Genomic DNA, 22,016 nt, shown 5'->3' with positions numbered 1-22,016 from the left:
ATATGCAACTAAATACTAAACATGACTACTTTCATTTACATGACATTGCTGTGTCCCAAATATTATGGTGCCCTGAAATGGGGGGGGGGGGGGGGGACTATGTATAAACACTGCAGCCATTTCTACATGGTGAAACCAAAATGTATAAAAATGGCCTTTATTAAAATCTGACAATGTGCACTTTAACCACATGTGATTTTGTCTATTACAAATCTCAAATTGTGGAGTACAGAGGCAAATAAATAATGGCCAAGATTGACTGGCAATTAGTTCTAAAAGGGTTGACGGTGGATATGCAATGGAAGGTAATTAAAGACTGCATGGATGAACTACAAAAATTGTTCATCCCAGTTTGGCAAAAGAATAAATCAGGGAAGGTAGTGCATCCGTGGATAACAAGGGAAATCAGGGATGGTATCAAAGCAAAAGATGATGCTTACAAATTAGCCAGAAAAAGCAGCATACCAGAGGACTGGGAGAAATTCAGAGACCAGCAGAGGAGGACAAAGGGCTTAATTAGGAAAGGGAAAATAGATTATGAAAGAAAACTGGCAGGGAACATAAAAACTGACTGCAAAAGTTTTTATAGATATGTGAAGAGAAAGAGATTAGTTAAAACAAATGTAGGTCCCTTGCAGTCAGAAACAGGTGAGTTGATCATGGGGAACAAGGATATGGCGGACCAATTGAATAACTACTTTGGTTCCGTCTTCACTAAGGAAGACATAAATAATCTGCCGGAAATAGCAGGGGACCGCGGGTCAAAGGAGATAGAGGAACTGAGTGAAATCCAGGTTAGTCGGGAAGTGGTGTTGGGTAAATTGAATGGATTAAATGCCGATAAATCACCAGGGCCAGATAGGCTGCATCCCAGAGTACTTAAGGAAGTAGCTCCAGAAATAGTGGATGCATTAGTGATAATTTTTCAAAACTCTTTAGATTCTGGAGTAGTTCCTGAGGATTGGAGGGTAGCAAACGTAACCCCACTTTTTAAGAAGGGAGGGAGAGAGAAAACGGGGAATTACAGACCAGTTAGTCTAACATCGGTGGTACACAAAATTGCTGGGGAAACTCAGCGGGTGCAGCAGCATCTATGGAGCGAAGGAAATAGGCGACGGTTCGGGCCGAAACCCTTCTTCAGTCTAACATCGGTAGTGGGGAAACTGCTAGAGTCAATTATTAAAGATGGGATAGCAGCACATTTGGAAAGTGGTGAAATCATTGGACAAAGTCAGCATGGATTTACGAAAGGTAAATCATGTCTGACGAATCTTATAGAATTTTTCGAGGATGTAACTAGTAGAGTGGATAAGGGAGAACCAGTGGATGTGTTGTATCTGGACTTTCAGAAGGCTTTCGACAAGGTCCCACATAAGAGATTAGTATACAAACTTAAAGCACACGGTATTGGGGGTTCAGTATTGATGTGGATAGAGAACTGGCTGGCAAACAGGAAGCAAAGAGTAGGAGTAAATGGGTCCTTTTCACAATGGCAGGCAGTGACTAGTGGGGTACCGCAAGGCTCAGTGCTGGGACCCCAGCTATTTACAATTTATATTAATGATCTGGATGAGGGAATTGAAGGCAACATCTCCAAGTTTGCGGATGACACTAAGCTGGGGGGCAGTGTTAGCTGTGAGGAGGATGCTAGGAGACTGCAAGGTGACTTGGATAGGCTGGGTGAGTGGGCAAATGTTTGGCAGATGCAGTATAATGTGGATAAATGTGAGGTTATCCACTTTGGTGGCAAAAACAGGAAAGCAGACTATTATCTAAATGGTGGCCGATTAGGAAAAGGGGAGATGCAGCGAGACCTGGGTGTCATGGTACACCAGTCATTGAAAGTAGGCATGCAGGTGCAGCAGGCAGTGATGAAAGCGAATGGTATGTTAGCATTCATAGCAAAAGGATTTGAGTATAGGAGCAGGGAGGTTCTACTGCAGTTGTACAGGGTCTTGGTGAGACCACACCTGGAGTATTGCGTACAGTTTTGGTCTCCAAATCTGAGGAAGGACATTATAGCCATAGAGGGAGTGCAGAGATGGTTCACCAGACTGATTCCTGGGATGTCAGGACTTTCATATGAAGAAAGACTGGATAGACTTGGCTTATACTCGCTAGAATTTAGGAGATTGAGAGGGGATCTTATAGAAACGTACAAAATTCTTATGGGGTTGGACAGGCTAGATGCAGGAAGATTGTTCCCGATGTTGGGGAAGTCCAGAACAAGGGGTCACAGCTTAAGGATAAGGGGGAAATCCTTTAGGACCGAGATGAGAAGAAACTTTTTCACACAGAGTGGTGAATCTCTGGAACTCTCTGCCACATAGGGTAGTTGAGGCCAGTTCATTGGCTATATTTAAGAGGGAGTTAGATGTGGCCCTTGTGGCTAAAGGGATCAGGGGGTATGGAGAGAAGGCAGGTACGGGATACTGAGTTGGATGATCAGCCATGATCATATTGAATGGCGGTGCAGGCTCGAAGGGCCGAATGGCCTACTCCTGCACCTATTTTCTATGTATCTATGATGGGTCTTTGTCCCAAACATTATGGAGGGCACTGTAGGTGATGTATCGGATTGAGACTCTTCTTCAGAGGATATAGTTGGGGTTCAAATTTTGCTACATATATTTGTGCTTCCATTTTTTATTTCATGTTCAAGGTGCAGGTTAAGACAGCATAAACCATGGGATCACAAAGTTGAAATCACTTCCCAGCCATTACAAACATATTTCTTAAATTATGGAAGTCGATTGATTGAAAGACACAGCGTGGAAATAGGCCCTTCGGCCCATCGAATCCACTCCGACCATTGATCACCCGTTCACACTAGTTCTGTTATCCCACTTTCTCATCCACTCCCTACACACCAGAGGTAATTTTAGAGCTGCAATCCCAATTAAGCTGCAAACCTGCACGTCTTTGGGAGTGTGGGAGGAAACCGGTGCATCTTTATGTCACTCACCTGGTCGCAGGGAGAACGTACAAACTCCACACAGACAGCAGTTGAGGTCAGGATCGAAGCCAGGTCTCTGGCACTGTGAGGCAACGGCTCTCCCCAGGCCCTCTCATAGATGAACTGAGGCCCAGGCCAATTTCAATTTTAGAGGCCCCCAAATCAAGATCCCTTTGAAGCAGACAGGCATGAGGCCCATGCCAAACTGCACTCATTGCCCCACCACCCCCCTCTGATAGGCCCTGGCTCTATCAGCTGCGCCACCGTGCTGCCATGTAGCATAAGGATAACATGTACTGTGTGTCATGAAGGTTCGATTCATGTTGATCATTGACCCTTGCAGGAAAGTGCACACGAGTGCAGACACTGGAGCCAGGGTTACATTTGCAAAAGGCCCTCTGATCAAGATCTCAGTCCCAACGAACTTGTTGCATGGAAGATGGACACAAAATGCCGGAGTAACTCAGCGGTTCCTGCACAGAACGTCGTGCGATGTTGGGCTCTGAAGTGATTCACTAACTCTTGAGAGAAAACGTGGTCGGATAAAAGAAGAAATACCACCATTTACTTGTAAAACACTGCTTTATTGATTGTATGCTGCCAATGAACTGACAAATGCCAATTTATCAATCTCGGTAATCAGCTATTTATTTCTCTTTGTGAACACGGGTCCCCGTCTCTCCTTACACTCTCCGTTTTCCCTCTTTGTACGGAACAAATCTGCCTCTTAGCAGAGAGTCTCGCTCTTGCAGGTCTCTCTGTAAGTGCAACTTTTGCCCGAAACTGAAATCCAAGGAGGAACAACTAGAGAACGTAGCAACTTCAAGTTGACACCAGGGGTGGAGCAGTTACACAAAATACACAACTTCAGAGACATCATATTGCTTTAAAGGTTGCCGACATGGAAAATGTACAAAAGATTAATAGGTCTGCAGTTTATACGATTTCTTTTGCACTAATGGAAAATACATTTCTTCTCTACAAAGGATTTATAAGTACTCTAATACAAGAAAATAAATATTGCAAAAAAAAGCTAAAAATAATTTAAAATAGCATTTCTTCTTTATATATATCATCTCGATTATTCTCTTTATTATTAACAAATGGCACATCACTATTCCGTGAGACGAGACAGACACAGAAGGCTTCTCACTTGCCATGCATCTGTTTAACCTTGAGGTGCGAGTACCAGAGTTTTCATCTTCTGGCAATCAGCGCAGACAGCAAACTAAACCTGGACACCGAGGCAAGATTCTCCTTGCTTTCCTTTGCAATTTCTGTAATGAGTACGTAAGATGGGAGAAACTACTCAGCGGGCAGTATGGTCTAGTATCAGAATTACAGTGTCAGCAAACAGCGTATGGGGATATAGTTTAACTAGTCAAGCACATTGAAACAAGCGTTTGGTAGGAGGCAGTGTACTGTAATGTTTGGACTTCCTATGGTGCATACTGTTGCTTCAGCCTAACAAAACCAGAATATGATTTATTTATTTTTTTCTTAAAGTCTACATCTCGGTGGGTTTACATTACCAAACCTACATGTCCTTTACATGAACACGGCAAGCACAAGAGACTACAGTGACTAAATCTGGCCCCGTTCTAGAAACTGATTTCTTGCTGTCGATCTTCGGCCATCGAGAACGATGGGAGAACCCAGTGAGGGGGGGGGCACTGAGAACAAAGGGGGGGACCCGGCTGGGGAGCCGCCTTTGGCCATGTGCAACGACAGACACGGTTCGCCACTACGAGCAGAAGATAGGACTGTTCGATGAACTACCTGTAAATTTGTCAACGCCAGAAACGTGGCGACTCTTTGCGTACTGCCTAGGTGGAGTCTGCCGTGTGATGTTACCGGGTCGCACGCAAAAACAAAGCATTTCACTGTGCCTATGTTTGTTTGGATTGAGTTGACCATTCAATAGGCTCCAAATCAATGATCTTGTAAACTAGTCTGTGCAATCTGTAACTGGGAAATGTTACCATAGAGACACTACTTTCTTGATTAAACTCTCTTGTATCCGCTCCTATCATGTTTATTAAATTGGTCTTGGACCTTGGTTGTTCTAAGTAATTCCTCAATAGAAATGCATTGACGATCAGTAACACATAGTACTCTAGCACAGAGTGTCTGTATTGAGAAAGGCCGGTTCAAAACTAAATCTCACAAATAAATTCAACCCAAAAATATAACAGTATAAACCAATGAAAAGTAACAACTGGGACCTAACGTCAAGGCTAAAATCTATCCTGAGTTAGGTGAGAGTTGTTTGTTGGTGGACACAATATGCTGGAGTAACTCAGCGGGACAGGCAGCATCTCTGGAGAGAAGGAATGGGTGATGTTTCGGGTCCAGACCCTTCTTCAGACTGAAGAATCTTTCTGAACCTGAGGAATGATCAGTCTGAAGAAGGGCCTCGACCTGAAACGTCACCCATGCCGTCCCTCCAGAGATACTGCCCGTCCCTCAGGGTTCCTGCTGCATTTTGTGTCCACCTTCGATTTAAACCAGCATCTGCAGTTATTTCCTACACAGAGTTGTTTGTTGCTAAATACACATTTGAGACTGGGATGAACTAGATCTTGGTTATCTTCACAAACTAAATACCTCAGGAATCCTTGAATTAGATTCAAGTCTGTAAACGCACATGGATGACTGTCACTGTGCAGGTATACACACACACAGGTGCACATACAGACACACTATCTGAACTGCTCAATTAGATTACTGTTCAGATTCTGCTCTCCCAGGCAAATACAAGCTTTTCCCTGTACCTCGGTACACATGACAATAAAAACTAAACTTTTATTTTCCCCCCACTCGAACCAAAACTTGATTCCTTAACTTACTTCTTCATCCCGCCGCTGGCTTTATTTAACAAGAATACTTCGTCTTCAGCCTCCAGCAAAGAGCCCACACGTCTGAGCTGCCCGTGGTACGTGAACACAGGATAGTCACGCCATTACAGGAGAGCCCACGGGAAAATCCAACTGCAGCACCCGCGAACTGGAGATGAGGAGAAGGAATTTCTTTAGCCAGAGGGTGGTGTATCTGTGGACTTCATTGCCACAGATGGCTGTGGAGGCCAAGTCATTGGGTATATTTAAAACGGGGATGGATAGGTTCTTGGTTAGTAAGAGCGTCAAATGTGGCGGGGAGAAGGCATGAGAATTGGTTATGAGAGTGACAAATAGACCAGCCATGATTGAATGCTGGAGTAGACTCGATGGGCTGGATGGCCTAATTCTGCTCCGATGACCTGTGAACTTATCAGGATGAGTTAAGCAGGTGCCTGGGCAAAACAATGTTATTTATAAATTATGATCCCATAACAACCTGTGTTTTAGAACAATTTAGAATCACGTTTCTGAACATGTATTTCTCACTTTGACTGTATCAAATCCAGGAAGAAAATAGGACTCGTCAAAATAATTGCACAATTGAGTTCCGTTTTCCTTTGTGCATATCCAGTTGAGATTAACATAGAACAGTAGAGCACAGGAACAGGCCCTTCGGCCCATAAGATGCATGCCAAACACAATGCCTAGTTAAGTGAATCTCCTCTGCCTGCATGTGATCCATACCCCTCTATCCCTGCATATCCATGTAGCTATCTAAAAGCTTCACTCCCACTATCGTATCTGCCTTCAACCACCACGTTCCAGGCAACCCTTAGGTAATTCCACATGGGCTCTCACAGGTAACAAATGAACCTCAGTCCAAGCTCAACACAAATACATTCTTGATTAGTACAGGCGTCAGTGGTTCTGGGGAGAAGGCAGGAGAATGGGGTTGAGATGGAAAGATAGATCAGCCATGATTGAATGGTGGAGTAGACTTGATGGGCCGAATGGCCTAATTCTGCTCCTATGACTTATCAGCTTGTCAGTAATTACATCAAAGAAAGTTTTAATGAGAAATATTAAATAGCTGAGAAAACAGAACTTGACAAATGGGAATTAAATGCAAACCATGTTCAATGCAAAGTCAGAAATAAAAAATAAGACAAAAAGCATAATTTAATGCATCCACGTTGAAGCTAACTTATTCTTGCTGCAGGGATTTGTGGGTGAAAAGACCTGTTATAACAACCATGAGTCTGTCATGTGTCAATGTCGACAATTAAACACTAGATAACTTGTGTCTCACGGGCTTGGAAATTAGATCTGATCTTTCCAGAAAACAGTCGCCCAGCTTTCTCTCCTCTTTTAGTTTAAAGTACGTATTCACATGGTCTCCAGAGACAGTTTTCAATGTCGGGGGCTGGAAGAGTCAATCGGGAAGCAGGGTAAAGAGTTTCAAAAGTGGCAGTGAACAAGACTGACTCGGAGTCAGAGAATATCAGGAATCATAGTCTTGAGCAAAACACAAAGTGCCGGAGGAACTCAGCGGGTCAGCCAGCATTGGTTGAGGGAATGGACAAGTGACGTTTCGGGTCAGGCCTCTTCTTCACATTCAAGACGTCTGAAGAAGGGTCCCGACCTGAAACGTTGCCCATCCATGCTTTCCCTTCACGGATGCTGCCTGACCTACTAAGTTCCTCCAGCACTTTATGTTTTGCTCAAGATGCCAGCATCTGCAGATCCTGGTAGCTCGGTCATGATGTTGATTTTCCACTGGCATCAATATGCGTGGGGAGGTCAAGTAGAGTGTTTCGTTGTCATATGTACTGAAACTGAACAATGAAATTCTTACTTGGGGCTGGAAAGTGAGACCAGGGAATTTCCCAAAGTCACCCAGGGAGGCTAGACTGATGGAAAACACGAAGGTCTGAATGTTCACGGTGAAAGAGCTTCTCGTTCATCTGATGCCTTGGTTAGTAAACAGGGGAGGGTGAGGATTGGGAAAATGGAGTCCCTATTGACACAATGGAAAAGCCAGAAAGAAGCTGCAATTCTAAAAGTGAAGAGTAAAGGGCCTGTCCCACGAGCATGCGACTCCATGCGGCAAGCGCGACCTAACGTGGTCGCTTGAGCCGTATGGCCTCGCGGGGCCGGTCCCACTTCGATCGCCGGAGCCATATGGAGTTGTGCGGAGCTGATCCCGACATCGCGCGGAGCTCCGAAAAACTGACCGTGTTCAAAAATTCCGCGCGGCAAAGGCCTGCCGGCCCGCAGCCGCCTCGACGGGCGTGCGCAGCGTCTCGACGCCGTACGTCACGCGCGGACTTCGCTCGAGCTTCACGTCACTCACTCGACCTCAGCGCGGCCCCCGCTTCCGGTTTGGTTGCGCTTGCCGCATGAAGGTCGCATGCTCGTGGGACAGGCTCTTTATTGTTCAACATTTCAGCCATTTTGAAAGGCAGTGACAGCTTTATTCAAGCCTCGTTCCCTCATTTTCGCCCCGTCCGTCACTGGACAGAGGGGGCGGCTCGGTGACGCAGCGGTAGAGCTATTGCTTTACAGCGCCAGGGACCCAGGTTCGATCCTGACTACGGCTGCTGTCTGTACGGAGTTTGTACGTTCTCACCGTGACCTGCGTGGGCTTTCTCTGAGATCTTCGGTTTCTTCCCACATGCCAAAGACGTACAGGCTTGTAGGTTGATTGGTATAAATGTAAAACTGTCCCTAGAGTGTGTCAGGTAGTGTTAATATGCAGGGATCACTGGTCGGTGCGGACTCGGTGGGCTGAAGGGCCTGTTTCCATGCTGTATCTAAACTAAACTAAAAGTGGCATGTATTGGCAGACTCAAGCCAGACTGAAAGCCATGCCCAAGAGAAGAGGATGCATACTGTGTATTATATCGTAAAATAAAGTTACCATGTATTCCTTTCAAAAGCTCATGAAATGCACACAGTGGAGGATATTACCACCAGACAGTTGTGTTAAATGGGGACAGACATTGATATTGGTTTAACTACTCATGCAATGAACTCATGCCAATTCCTGCAGGATTCTATATACCTACTGTGACTTCCATTTATTTTGTGATACGAGGAACTGCGGGTGTGGGAAACCTGAGCAGAACACAAAGTGCTGCAGAAATTCGGTGGGTCAGGCAACGTCTATGGAGAGAATGGACAAAAGGACCCTTCTTCAGAAGGACGAAGGGTCCCAACCCTCTCCATTGTTGAGATACTGCCTGATTTGAGTATAGGAGCAGGGAGGTTCTACTGCAGTTGTACAGGGTCTTGGTGAGACCACACCTGGAGTATTGCGTACAGTTTTGGTCTCCTAATCTGAGGAAAGACATTCTTGCCATAGAGGCAGTACAGAGAATTGTACTGATTCCTGGGATGTCAGGAATTTCATATGAAGAAAGACTGGATAGACTCGGTTTGTACTCGCTAGATTTTAGATCATTGAGGGGGGATCTTATAGAAACTTACAAAATTCTTAAGGGGTTGGACAGGCTAGATGCAGGAAGATTGTTCCCAATGTTGGGGAAGTCCAGAACAAGGGGTCACAGTTTAAGGATAAGGGAGAAATCTTTTAGGACCGAGATGAGGAAAACATTTTTCACACAAAGAGTGGTGAATCTCTGGAATTCTCTGCCACAGAAGGTAGTTGAGGCCAGTTCATTGGCTATATTTAAGAGGGAGTTAGATGTGGCCCTTGTGGCCAAAGGGATCAGGGGGTATGGAGAGAAGGCAGGTACAGGATACTGAGTTGGATGATCAGCCATGATCATATTGAATGGCGGTGCAGGCTCGAAGGGCCGAATGGCCTACTCCTGCACCTATTTTCTGTTTCTATGACTCTCTGAGTTTAGACGTTGAACTTTAGAGATACAGCGCAGAAACAGGCCCTTTGGCCCACCGAGTCCGCGCCGACTAGCGATCACCCCGTACACTAGCACTATCCTACACACACACACTAGCAACAATTTACAATTTTACCAAAGGCAATTGACCAACAAACCTGCACGTCTTTGGAGTGTGGGAGGAAACCGGAGCACCCGGAGGAAACCTACCCGGGGATAACTCACACAGGGAGAACATACAAACACCGTGCAGACAGCACCCGTGGTCAGGATCGAACCCGGGTCTCTGCCGCTGCGAGGCAGTAACTCTACCGCTGCGTCACCCTGAGTGAACGAGATCCAGCACGATAAAATGTACTCAGGGCCAATTTTATTTCACGCATGTAAAAGGAATCCTTTGATGTATTAGTCAGTAAAAACATGATTTTTTAAAAAACAATGCTCATGTTTCGACGGTGTGGCCAGTTTAACGTGGTTGCTGGAACTAAAAATCGCAGGAAAACGACACATGTACATTTGAGCTCAGTCAAAGTGGGTTCCCATCAACCAGAGGTGCCAGAGTTTTGGATTAATGCAAGTCCCGTGAGTTTCAAAAAGTTCCTGATGTACCAGGAAACTCTTTTTGTCAGGACTTCCTATTGTTACTAAAGAAAGTCTTGCCAAATAAGCCTTCTGAGCAAGGCATGTTTTCCAAGAAAATAGAGGGAGCAGTTAGGCCACTTTATTACGACAATATCCCTCAATTAACATGTTTTTAAAACAAATGAAAGCCCAGATTTTCACATCTTGTACCTAATTTGTTTTTCAAGTGAACATTAAAAGCTGCTAAAAGCAATACAGCTCGTAATAAAATGTGAGTCGTTTTCTATCTGGTCTGATGATAAACCGCTGGATTTTTTACAATGTATTCGATTGTGATGATAGAAAGACCAAGGGTTAGAACAGTCAAAATTATGAACAGAAAAGCAACTTTAATAAAATCTATCTTTAATGTGAAAACCATAACCTCTTTAAAGTGCGGTAAAATTACGATAAAGGCAAGAGTTTCGTTTAAAGAAGCTGTGTGGAAACAGGCCCTTCGGCCCACTGAGTCTATACCGACCATACACTGGCTCTATTTGGACAGGTACATGGATAGGAAAGGTTTGGAGGGATATGGGCCAAACACATGTAGGTGGGACCAGTGTCGATGGGGCAAGTTGATCGGTGTGGGCACACTCTGACTCTGTGACTGAGGATTACATTGGACTGGTACATGGTTAGGAAGGATATTGGACAACACGAGTTGGGCCGAAGACCCTGTTTCTGTGCGGTGCGATTCTATGAACCCACAGAGTAATTGAGGTTGCATAAAGCATCATGGAGAAGATTGATGTCGATGACAACAGTGGAGACTTGACATTCTTGCCTCCCAATTCAACGGCGTTAAAGTCGGGGTGATAGGAGATGGTGGACAGAGGGTAGAGGTAAAGCTGGACGCTATCAGCCGAGGTGTACAGGCTGCCCCATGCCACTTGCTGCCAACAATCAACATTGTGATGGTCCACTCATTGGCAGCTGAGAAAGTTTGTGATCAGAAGAATGAGGGGTTGGGGGGGACCTTATTGCAACTTACCGAATAATGAAAGGTCTGGAATAGAGTGGATGTGGAGAGGATGTTTCCACTTGTGGGAGAGTTAAGGACCAGAGGTCATACCTCAGAATTAAAAGCGTTCCTTTAGGAAGGAGATGAGGAGGAATTTCTTTAGTCAGAGGTTGGTGAATCTGTGGAATTCTTTGCCAAAGAAGGCCATGGAGGCCAAGTCAGAAGGCAGAGATAGATTGTTGATTAGCACGGGTGTCGGGGGAAAGGCTGGAGAATAGCTTTGAGAGAAAAACATAGATCAGACATGAACAAATGGCGAAGTAGACTTGATGGATCAAATTACCTAATTCTGCTCCTATAACATGACATTATGAATATTTATAGCTGCCTTTCTAATATTTGGAGTGATGATATTTAGATTTTAATTTTTCGGGAAAACATGCATCACCATCACCGGCTGCACAGAGACATTTATAAAAGTTTTTTTTCTTATTATTTGCGATGGTTCATCACGTTTCAACTGGACATTGGGTGCCAATGCACAGAGCCGTATTTCTCAACAGCAGTAACAATCCCCCAAGGTCTTCACAAGGTCCCTCTTTGTTCAGTTCAGAGATACAGCATGGAAACAGGCCCTTCGGCCCACCGAGTCCACGCCGACTGTCCGTTCACACTAGTTGTATGTTATCCCACTTTTGCATCCACTCCCTGCACACTCGGGGCAATGTGCAGAGGCCAATTGACCTACGAACCCGCACGTCTCTGGGATGCGGGAGGAGAGCGGAGCGCCCGGAGGAAACCCGGAGGTCGCGGGCGCGGGGCACATGCAAACTCCACACTGACAGCACCCGAGGCCGGGATCAAACCCGGGCCTCCGGCGCTGTGAGGCAGTGGCTCTACTAGCTGCATCATTGTGTTGCCAGGTACTTTACTGGAAGTGTTGAGTTTGTCAGTCGAGTCAAGGTGAGCACCTCGTGTAGGTTCCCAGCAAATACAGCAGCAGGCATGGACTGGGGCAATTGTGGGCGGGGGGAGGGGGGTGAGGGTATCAATAATCAGAACATGATCATGCAAAGATCAATGTGGCTTTAATTAAACATGAGCTACAATGGACACATTTATGTGAGGCTTTTTGAATACAAACTTGGCTGGTTAAAGGAAAGAATCCCCTACACTTGGATTTTGAAAAGGCATTTGAGTAACAACTACCAAAGATAGACACAAAATGCTGGAGTAACTCAGCGGGACAGGCAGCATCTCTGGAGAGAAGGAATGGGTGACGCTTCGGGTCAAGACCCTTCTTCAGACTGAGAGTCAGGGGAGAGGGAGACATGGAAGAGTAAGGTGTGTAAACGACAGATCAAAGGGGACGATGATCAAGGGAAATGTAGTCTGGTTGATTGTTAGCTGAGGGGAAGGCGACATCGAGGCGTACAATCAGTAATATTTAATCAGGACGACTATGAAACTAGTCGGATAACTAGGATGGGGGGGGGGGGGGGGGGGAGGAAGTTAGCGAGAGATCAGGTGCTGTTCCTCCAATTTGTGTTGGGCCTCACTCTATCACAGTGGAGGAGGCCCAGGACAGAAAGGTCAGTGTGGGAATGGGAGCGGGAGTTAAAGTGTTTGGCAACTGGGAGATCACGGAGACCGAGGAGGACTGAGCGGAGGTGTTCAGCGAAGCGATGGCTCCGCCTGCACTAGGCCTCACCAATATATCAACTAAATTATCAATCCAATCCATGCTGGCGGGCAGAGTTAACCATTCTGTGTGTACAGTCCTGGAGAGATTGTGTATTGCTGTGTATAGTCATATACGGGCTTGAAACTGTGCATTGGATATCGCTTTCTAGATGCTCTTACAACTTTCTCTCGATTCTCCCTCCCATTTTAATGGCTGTTTTAACATACCTCGCTCTGCTTCGGCAAGGCCAGCACAGCACAATCAAGGACGCGTCGCACCCTGGCCACTCCCCCTCGTCCCCTCTCCCATCGGGCAAAAGGTACAGAAGTGTGAAAACGCTTACGTTCAGATTCAGGGACAGTTTCTTCCCAGCTGTTATCAGGCAACTGAACCATCCTACCACAACCAGAGAGCAGTGATGAGCTACTATCTACCTCATTGGACTATCCTTGATCCGACTTTGCTGGCTTTACCTTGCACACTAAACGTTACTCCCTTATCAAGTATCTATACGCTGTATATGCCTCGATAGTAATCATGCATTGTCTTTTGGCTGACTGGGTAGCACGCAACAAAAGCTTTTCACTGTACCTCGGTACACGTGACAATAAACTAAATAGTAACTGTAGCCTGCTTGTTAAAAGGGTGGACATTTTTCGACACAGTAACCTCCATATACTATGGCATAACTCAACGGCCGCGGGACTTGCCATCGCCCGCCGGGGGCTTTAACATCGGGAGAGGATGGAGAGCAGGGGAGAGACAAGACTTTGCCTTCCATCACAGTGAGGAGGAGATTCACTGTGATGGATGTTTGTGTGAATTGGGTTGGTTGTGTGTCTTGTAAAATTGTTTTTTTCTTCTTGTTGTATGACTGCAGAAACGAAATTTCGTTTGAACTTCACTTGAGGTTCAAATGACAATAAACGATATTGTATTGTATTGTAATACCTATACTTGTGCTCCTGGATATAACACTTAGAATTATTGTACCATACTACACTGTATAATACAGTCTAATACTCCAACCATCAAACAGTGTGAGACTGTGTATAACACACCTACAGTATATAATAATATTGTTACTGCTTACGACACTCCAGTATGCACTATTATAGACAGACACAAAAAGCTGGAGTAACTCAGTGGGTCAGACAGCCATCTCTGGAGAGAATAGGTGACGTTTCGGGTCGAGACCCTTCTTCAGTCTGAAGAAGGGTCTCGGCCCGAAACGTCACCTATTCCTTTTCACCAGAGATGCTGCCTGACCCGCTGAGTTCCACAATCTCTGGAATTCTCTGCCACAGAAGGTAGTTGAGGCCATTGGCTATATTTAAGAGGGAGTTAGATGTGGCCCTTGTGGCTAAAGGGGTCAGGGGGTATGGAGAGAAGGCAGGTACAGGATACTGAGTGGATGAACAGCCATGATCATATTGAATGGCGGTGCAGACTCCTGCACCTATTTTCTATGTTACTCCAGCTTTTTGTGTCTATCTTCGGTTTAGCCTCGCATCTGCAGTTCCTTCCTACACTATTGTAGACACTGTTGACATTTCCTTTCTATCTTCTGGCTACCTCCGTACGTTTCGATAGAGTACAAGAAATGCCCCTTTTGCTTGGCAACTCTTATATGGCCTCTGAAGCCAGCAATTTCATCAGCATGCCAGACTTCTCTAAAAAAGTGCATTTTGTGCTTTATTTCTAATACAAGATAAAATCCACACGCAAAGAAAAAATAAAAACGAAAAAATACCAACTTCTCTCGTTCACTGGGGTTAATGTTATCTGTCGTAAAATGGGGGAGTCTTCGGTTTAAGATCATACCTGCACAGTTTTTCCCATCAGACTGCCAACACATGTCGCAGGCAGCTTTACCCTTCCACCCCGATAAATCAGAGCCAATTAATGGCCGCAAGTGGTGAAACGCAGTGATTATTCAGCCCCTTACATCCTTGTGGACGCTCTTAGTTTCAAAGCCACGCTCAACTCAGTCAATGTGTGGGGCGACGTGTGGCAGCTGGCTGGTGAGATATAATGCCTGGAACTACGAGACTGATGGCTTGATGAATGACCGGAATATCTCTTTCAAAGATCACTGCTTTAAACCTACTTTCGGCCATTCGGCTTGGTAATACATAGTGTGCATTCCCCTCCACCACCGCTCGGCAATTAAGGCTGTCTTGTTACGCTCTCCCTCCCACGGCGACAGGAGGGCACGGGAGGAGGGGAGCAGAAGATCACGACCTCAAACCAGAAGACAAAAGGAATCACCTGACGAACTCTCTGGCAACTTGAATCAGATCATCAGGGCATAATCTACACACCATGTATTACAATTGGTAACCATGACTGCCCAAGATAGACACTAAGCGCTGGAGTAGCTCAGCGGGTCAGGCATCATCTCTGGAGAAAAGGAGTCGAGACCTTTCTTCAGACTGGGGAAGTGTTTCTACCTGAAACGTCACAGTTTCCTTTTCTACGGAGATGCTGCCTGGCCCGCCGAGTTACTCCAGCTTTATGTGTGTCCATCTTCGGATTAAACCAGCTTCTGCAGTTCCTTCCGACGCAACCAAGACAATTTTCTCCTGGTTTATTGGAAGTTGAGTCACTTGTGATCCCGTTTATGAGAGAGACCTGTTAAAGGTCCATTACACACAGGTATACTGGGCTGGAATCGGTCGGGCAAAGACAGCGGGAAGGCGGGGGGGAGAACTCAGTCTGATCGGCTGGCCGTACACTCTCCTCGATATTCAGCTGCATTGAAGTCAAGGGGAATAGATACAAATTGCTGGAGTAACCCAGCCGGACTGGCAGCATCTCTGGGCGACGTTTCGGGCCGAGCCCCTTCTTCAGATCATCCCTTCTCCCCAGAGACGCTGCCTGTCCCGCCGAGTTACTCCGGCATTTTGTGTCTATCTTCGATTTAAACCAGCATCTATAGTTTGCAGTCAACGGGAACTGAATACCAGGGTGTGGAGAGTAGCAGGAAAGGCGTTCCCGTGACCCGGTGGCCACGATACATTTCCAAACCAGTCAGGCTGGGCCGGTCAGAGTGGCGACAGAAATGAGTGCAAGAGATGCGAGGAGCGGGGCGGGGAGGGAGGTTAGCGGCGTCTGACCATCATGGATGTACCCGGCTGGGTCTGGTGTGGGTGATCTAGGAGGCCAGGATGCTCCTGTGGTGAACGGCCATGCTCTCCGAGCTGAGCCGCTGCAGCCGCTGCGACCGCTGGGCCAACGATTCAGTGTCCGAGTCGCTCATCTCGGCGTCGGAGAAGTAGCCGTCGGCCTCGCCGTCCAACGGCGGCCTGGCCTCTTTGGGCTTCCCGCCTGTCTCCGGGCTGGCAACCGCCTGCCAACCGTCCCCCGCGTGCCCGGCCTGCCTCGGGCCCGGCGGCCTCCGCGCGCTCTCCCGCGCCTGCTTCGGAATCTTGAACGTTACCCACGATTTGGGGTTGGTCGACGTTTTAGGCACTTTGACCGAAGGACTGGGCTTGGGTAAAGCAGATTCAAAATAATCCAAGGTTTCGCCAATTTCGCTGGAGTTGCTCACCGGCGATGAGTTGGCGAGGGCCGCCTTGGCACTGCAATGATATGGCCCCTGTTTTTTGCTGATCTTCCGCACCTCGCCGGGCCTTTTGTGACTTCCGTTGGCCTTTGAGCCTGGCCCCCTGGGCCCGTTTGTGCAAATGCCCCGTTCGCCAGGGCTGGCACGCCAAGAGGTGCAATCTTGCGGCTGGTCCAGGGGCATCTTGCATTGGTACTTGGCGTAGACCGTGCCTCCTCGGTCTTTCAAAGGCTTTGACTTGTCGTCTTCCACCGCTTGGTGCCTGGTGGAGTCTTTCTCCGGCGGGAAGGCCGAGCGTGGCTCGGGATCCCCGCCACGGATCGCCGGTCCGATGCTCACCAACGACGGCTCGTCCTGAGTCAGTTTACCCGACGGGTAGCTCTCCGCCTCGTCAGTCCCCGGGCCGCTGCGGAACGACCAGTGGCTCAAGAGGTTCTCCGTCTTGGCCTGGACCGTCTGCGCCAGCCAATTCTGCAACAGATCCCCGTCCAACGAAATGGAAGTCGACAAACCTGGGGAAGGGGGAAAAAAAAACACAAGAACTAAGTTTCAGAAGTCAAACTTAAACAAGTTCAGAGCACAGAATGAAGAGCGTTGAACTGGATCTTTCATCCAGATACATATCTGTAGGTAGAAACAAGCTCCTACTTCATAAGTTTGTAAATTATAGAATTAGGCCATTCGGCCCATCAATTCTACTCCGCCATTCAATCATGGCTGATCTATCTTTTCCTCTCAGCCACATTCTCCTGCCTTCTGCCTATAACCCCGGACACCCTTACCAATTAGGGATTCCGCCTTAAAAATACCCATTGACTTGGCCTCCACGGCCATCCAGGGCAAAGAATTCCAGATTCATCACCCTCTGACTAAAGAAACTCCTCATCTCCTTTCTAAAGGTACGTCCTTGTATTCCGAGGCTATGGCCTCTGGTCCTAGACTCTCCCACTGGTGGAAACATCCTCTCCACGTCCACTCTATCCAGGCCTTCCACTATTTGGTAAGTTTCAAAGAGGTCCCCACCCCTTCCTCTAAACTCCAGCGAGTACAAGGCCTGTGCCGTCAAACGCTCATCGTATGTCACGTTAGCCCAATCATCCCCGGGATCATTCTCATAAACCTCCTCTGCACCCTCTCCAATGCCAGCACATCCTTCCTCAGACATGGGGTCCAAAACTGCTCACAATACTCCAGATGTGGAAATGAGGGCATGTGTTTCAGGCCTCTCCTGAAGACGAGAAATTTGAATTAAATTAATTAAATAAATCTCGAGTTGAAAAGGCTGCATCACTAATGGCGACCCGGATCCACCAGATTTCTTTTTAGTTCATTAACTTTCCTTCAGGAACTCTACCCCGTACCTACCTTCTCCCCATAATCCCCTGACTCCGCTATCTTTAAGAGCTCTATCTAACTCTCTCTTGAAAGCATCCAGAGAATTGGCCTCCACTGCCTTATGAGGCAGAGAATTCACAACCCTCTGTGTGAAAAAGGTTTTCCACATCTCCGTTGTAAATTGCTTACCCCTTATTATTAAAATGTCGTCCCCGGTTCTGGACTCCCCAAACATCGGGAACATGTTTTATGCTTCTAGCGTGTCCAAACCCTTAATAATCTTATATGTTTCAATAAGATCCCCTCACATCCTTCTAAATTCCAGAGTATACAAGCCCAGCCGCTCCATTCTATCAACATATGACAGTCCCGCCATCCCGGGAATTAACCTGGTGAACCTACGCTGCACTCCCTCAATAGCAAGAATGTCCTTCCTCAAATTTGGAGATCAAAACTGCACACTATACTCCAGGTGTGGTCTCACTAGGGCCCTGTACAACTGCAGAAGGACATCTTTGCTCCTATACTCAACTCCTCTTGTTTTGAAGGCCAACATGCCATTTGCTTTCTTCACTGCCTGCTGTACCTGCATTAGTTTCCCATCTAGTTTTAATTATTGGTGGCAAACATGGTCATATGGGCAGGATTAACAAACTCATTGGGAAGGCTGGCTCCGTCCTGGGGGCGGGGTTGGATTCATGGGAGGTGGTCTTGGAGGGGAGGATGCTCCTCAAACTGCGGAGCATCCTGGACAATAAAAACTCACCCCCTCCATGACACAATGGTCAACCTGAGGAGCACCTTCAGAAACAGACTGGTTCCACCAAGATGCAGCACAGAACACCACAGGAGATCCTTCTTCCCTGTGGCTATCAAACAGGACAACTCCCCCCCCCCCCCCCCCTTCTGTCGTGATGTAGACCGACTGACTCCCCTCCCCCTTCCCCAATATTTGCACATCCCCAATCCTTTCCACTCGTCACTTTAATTTCATGTTTCATGTATTTTGTGCTTTACGACTGTTGGCAGATCAATTTTCCTCCTAGGATAAATAAAGTTCTATCGTATCATATTACATTAACTCCCCATAAAAGACACAAAGTGCTGGAGTATCATCTCTGGAGAATATTTATAGGCGACCTTTTGGGTCGGGACCCTTCTTCAGATTGAAATGACACTCACTCCCTTCACCAACTATCAATGGACAATGGATGGCCCAGTGGCGCAGCTGGTAGACATGCAGCCTTGCAGCGCCAGAGACCCGGGATCGATCCTGGCCTCGGTTTCTGTCGGTGTGTTGCTCACACGATCTCCCTGTGACCGTGTGGATTTCTGCCGGGTGCTCCGGTTCCATAAATTCATAAGTGATCGGAGCAGAATTAGGCCATTCGGCCCATTAAGTCTACGCTGCCATTCTATCGTGGCTGATCCATCTCTTCCTCCTAACCCCATTCTCCTGCCTTCTCCCCAATACCCCTGACACCCGTACTAATCAAGCATCTATCTATCTCTGCCTTATAAATATCCATTGGCTTTTCCTCCCACATCCCAAAGATGTGCGGGATTGAAGTTTTATTGATCTTTGCAAATTCCCCCAAGTGCGTAGGGAATGGGTGAGAAAGTGGGATAACATGGAACTGATGTGAGCGGGTCGGAATGGACTTGGTGGGCCGAAGGGCCTGTTTCCATGCTGTATCTCTAAACTAAACTAAACCAGAGACCGCCGTGTAAATAATTATAGCAACATAGACCAGAGCTGTACATGCCAGAATTTTTTAATGACAGCGCAGTGTTTCTACTGCTGCTGTTAAAACTACTAAATCCTCCCATCCTCCACCATTTAAACTCAGTACTGGACGCAATGTTGTTTGTCTAACGCACATTTGTGCTGTTTGGAGTTTTTCTTGGCCTGGCACCTGAAATTCCTGTCTACTGACAGCAGATGTTTGGGTGTGTTGAACAAAACTGGGGGAACATGAAGTCGCAGCGACAGTTTTAACAAATGCTTTGCTTTACTGATCCCAACAGGGCATTGCCTGCAGAGTCCTTGCAGGTAGACCTCTCTCTGTTACTGTTGCCCTTGGTTGGGTATTAGTTTGGTTGCTTATTTCCTTCCTGCGGCCTGCTTTCTCTTCCTGGGAAGCGGTTTAGACACTGGGCAGCGGGTGAGGTGCCAGGTTGCTTGGTATTTCCTCAGTCAGAACGCAATTTGTTTGGATAGGTGTTCCAGCGATGTGCTTGTGGTGAGGAGGGGAAAGCTCTGACCTAGTGAGGAAGGAGAGGCAAGGAACTGCAGATGCCGGTTCAACAAAAGGAAGAGAAAAAGTGCAGGAGTAACTCAGCGGGTCGGGCAGCATCTCTGGAGAACATGTGTGGGAAGGAAGTGCAGACTTCGGCATGTTCCCGACAACTCTCACCAACGTCTGCAGAAGCATCTTATCGCGATGCATCACAGCTTGGTTCATGAACAGCTCCATCCAGGACCGCAAGAAACAGCAGAGAGTTATGGACGCAGCCCAGACCATCACGCAAACCAACCTCCCTTCCATTGACTCCATTTATACCTCACTCTGCCTCGGCAAGGCCAGCAGCATAATCAAGGACGAGTCGCACCTTGGCCACTCCCTCTTCTCCCCTCTCCCATTGGGGAAAACGCACACCTCCAGTTTCAGGGATAGTTTCTTCCCAGCTGTGATCAGGCAACTGAACCATCCGACCACAACTAGAGAGCTGTCCTGAACTACTATCTACCTCATTGGAGACCATCGGACCATCTTTGATTGGACTTTACTGGCTTTATTCCCTTATCGTGTATCTGTACGTGTAACCTGCACACGTAATGCATCTCGATTGTAATCTTGCCTTGTCTTTCCGCTGACTGGTTAGCACGCAACATAAGCTTTTCACTGTACCTCGGTACACGTGACAATTAACTAAACTATGCTAGCTCGGCCCAGAAACGTCACTCACGCAAAAGCAAGACCTCATGCTTAAATGACTACCGTTCAGTGGCCTTGACATCCACCATCATGAAATGTTTTGAGAGGCTAGTTATGGAACGCATTAAATCCAGTCTCTGCAGCGACCTTGACCCACTGCAGCTCGCCTACCGCCACAACTGGTCCACGGACGATGCCATCGCCCTGGCCCTACACTCATCCCTAGAACACCTGGATAAGACAGGCACCTACGTCAGATTCCTATTCATAGACCACAGCTCTGCCTTTAATACCAGTACACCATCCAAGCTCATCACCAAACCCACGGCACTTGGTGTTGGCACTCATCTCTGCCGCTGGACCCGCAACTTGCTGACCAACAGACCCCAATCGGTGAGCAATGGGGACCCGGCGTGATGGGACTGCCGTCAGGGATGGTGGGAGAACAGTGGGGGATGCGGTGTGCCGGGGGAAAGTGGGGCACTCGAGTTTAGAATCCTCTGCCCAGGGGATAAGTCTTTGTTTGTTTGTTCATTTGTTCCGCTGAAGGCGCTGTGTACATGGCAGCCAGCCAACAGTCGCTTGTCTTTTACTTTTTGTTTTCATTTTTAATCTCATGTTTTTGTGTACCTTGTGTGTTGTGACTGTCGGCAGACCAATTTCCCTCTGGGGATGAATAAAGTTTTATCGTATCGTAAATCATCCTCCACGATAATCCTCAACAACAGTGTTCCGCAAGGCTGCATTCTCAACTCCCCTTCTTTACTCCATCTAGACACACCATTGTGAAGCCATGTACAAATCTCATTCAACTTTCAAATTCGCAGACGGCACCACCATTGTGGGCCGGATATCAAATAATGATGAGACGGAGTACGACAATCTTTCTCTCATTGTCAGCAAGACATAGGAGATAGTGATCGACTGCAGGACGCGATGGGGAACGCATACCACAGTTTGCAGTGACGGTGCCGAAGCAGAGATGGTTGAAAACTACAAATTCCTAGGAGTCAATATCACCAACAACTTCTCCTGGACCACCCATATTGAAGCAACGCCCAAGAAAGCACACCAACGCCTCTACTTGCTTAGAAGGCTTAGGAAATTTGGTATGTCCCATACAACTCTCACCAACTTCTACAGATGCACCAAAGAAAGAATTTTAGCAGGGTGGATCAGCTTTGGAACAGCTCCATCCAAGACCGCATGAAATTGCAGCGAATTGTGGACGCAGCCCAGACCATCA

General features: G+C 47.0%; 1 protein-coding gene across 3 annotated transcripts in view; it reads right to left on the bottom strand.

Annotated features, from left to right (window-relative positions):
* Nucleotides 1-14,353: 14,353 nt before the first annotated feature.
* The window catches only part of jade2 (jade family PHD finger 2), a 146,290-nt gene continuing 138,627 nt past the window's right edge, over nucleotides 14,354-22,016 (bottom strand). For all 3 annotated transcript variants that reach the window (XM_033029311.1, XM_033029312.1, XM_033029310.1), the window contains one exon: nucleotides 14,354-17,008. In XM_033029311.1, the coding sequence (XP_032885202.1) occupies nucleotides 16,086-17,008 (923 nt within the window). In that variant the 3' untranslated portion in view covers nucleotides 14,354-16,085. The remainder of the gene's footprint in view (nucleotides 17,009-22,016) is intronic.

Source organism: Amblyraja radiata, chromosome 11 (assembly GCF_010909765.2).
Source record: "Amblyraja radiata isolate CabotCenter1 chromosome 11, sAmbRad1.1.pri, whole genome shotgun sequence".
NCBI classification, from domain to species: domain Eukaryota; kingdom Metazoa; phylum Chordata; class Chondrichthyes; order Rajiformes; family Rajidae; genus Amblyraja; species Amblyraja radiata.
Note: the sequence above shows the minus strand (reverse complement) of the source record. Positions and strands in the feature narration are given on the sequence as shown.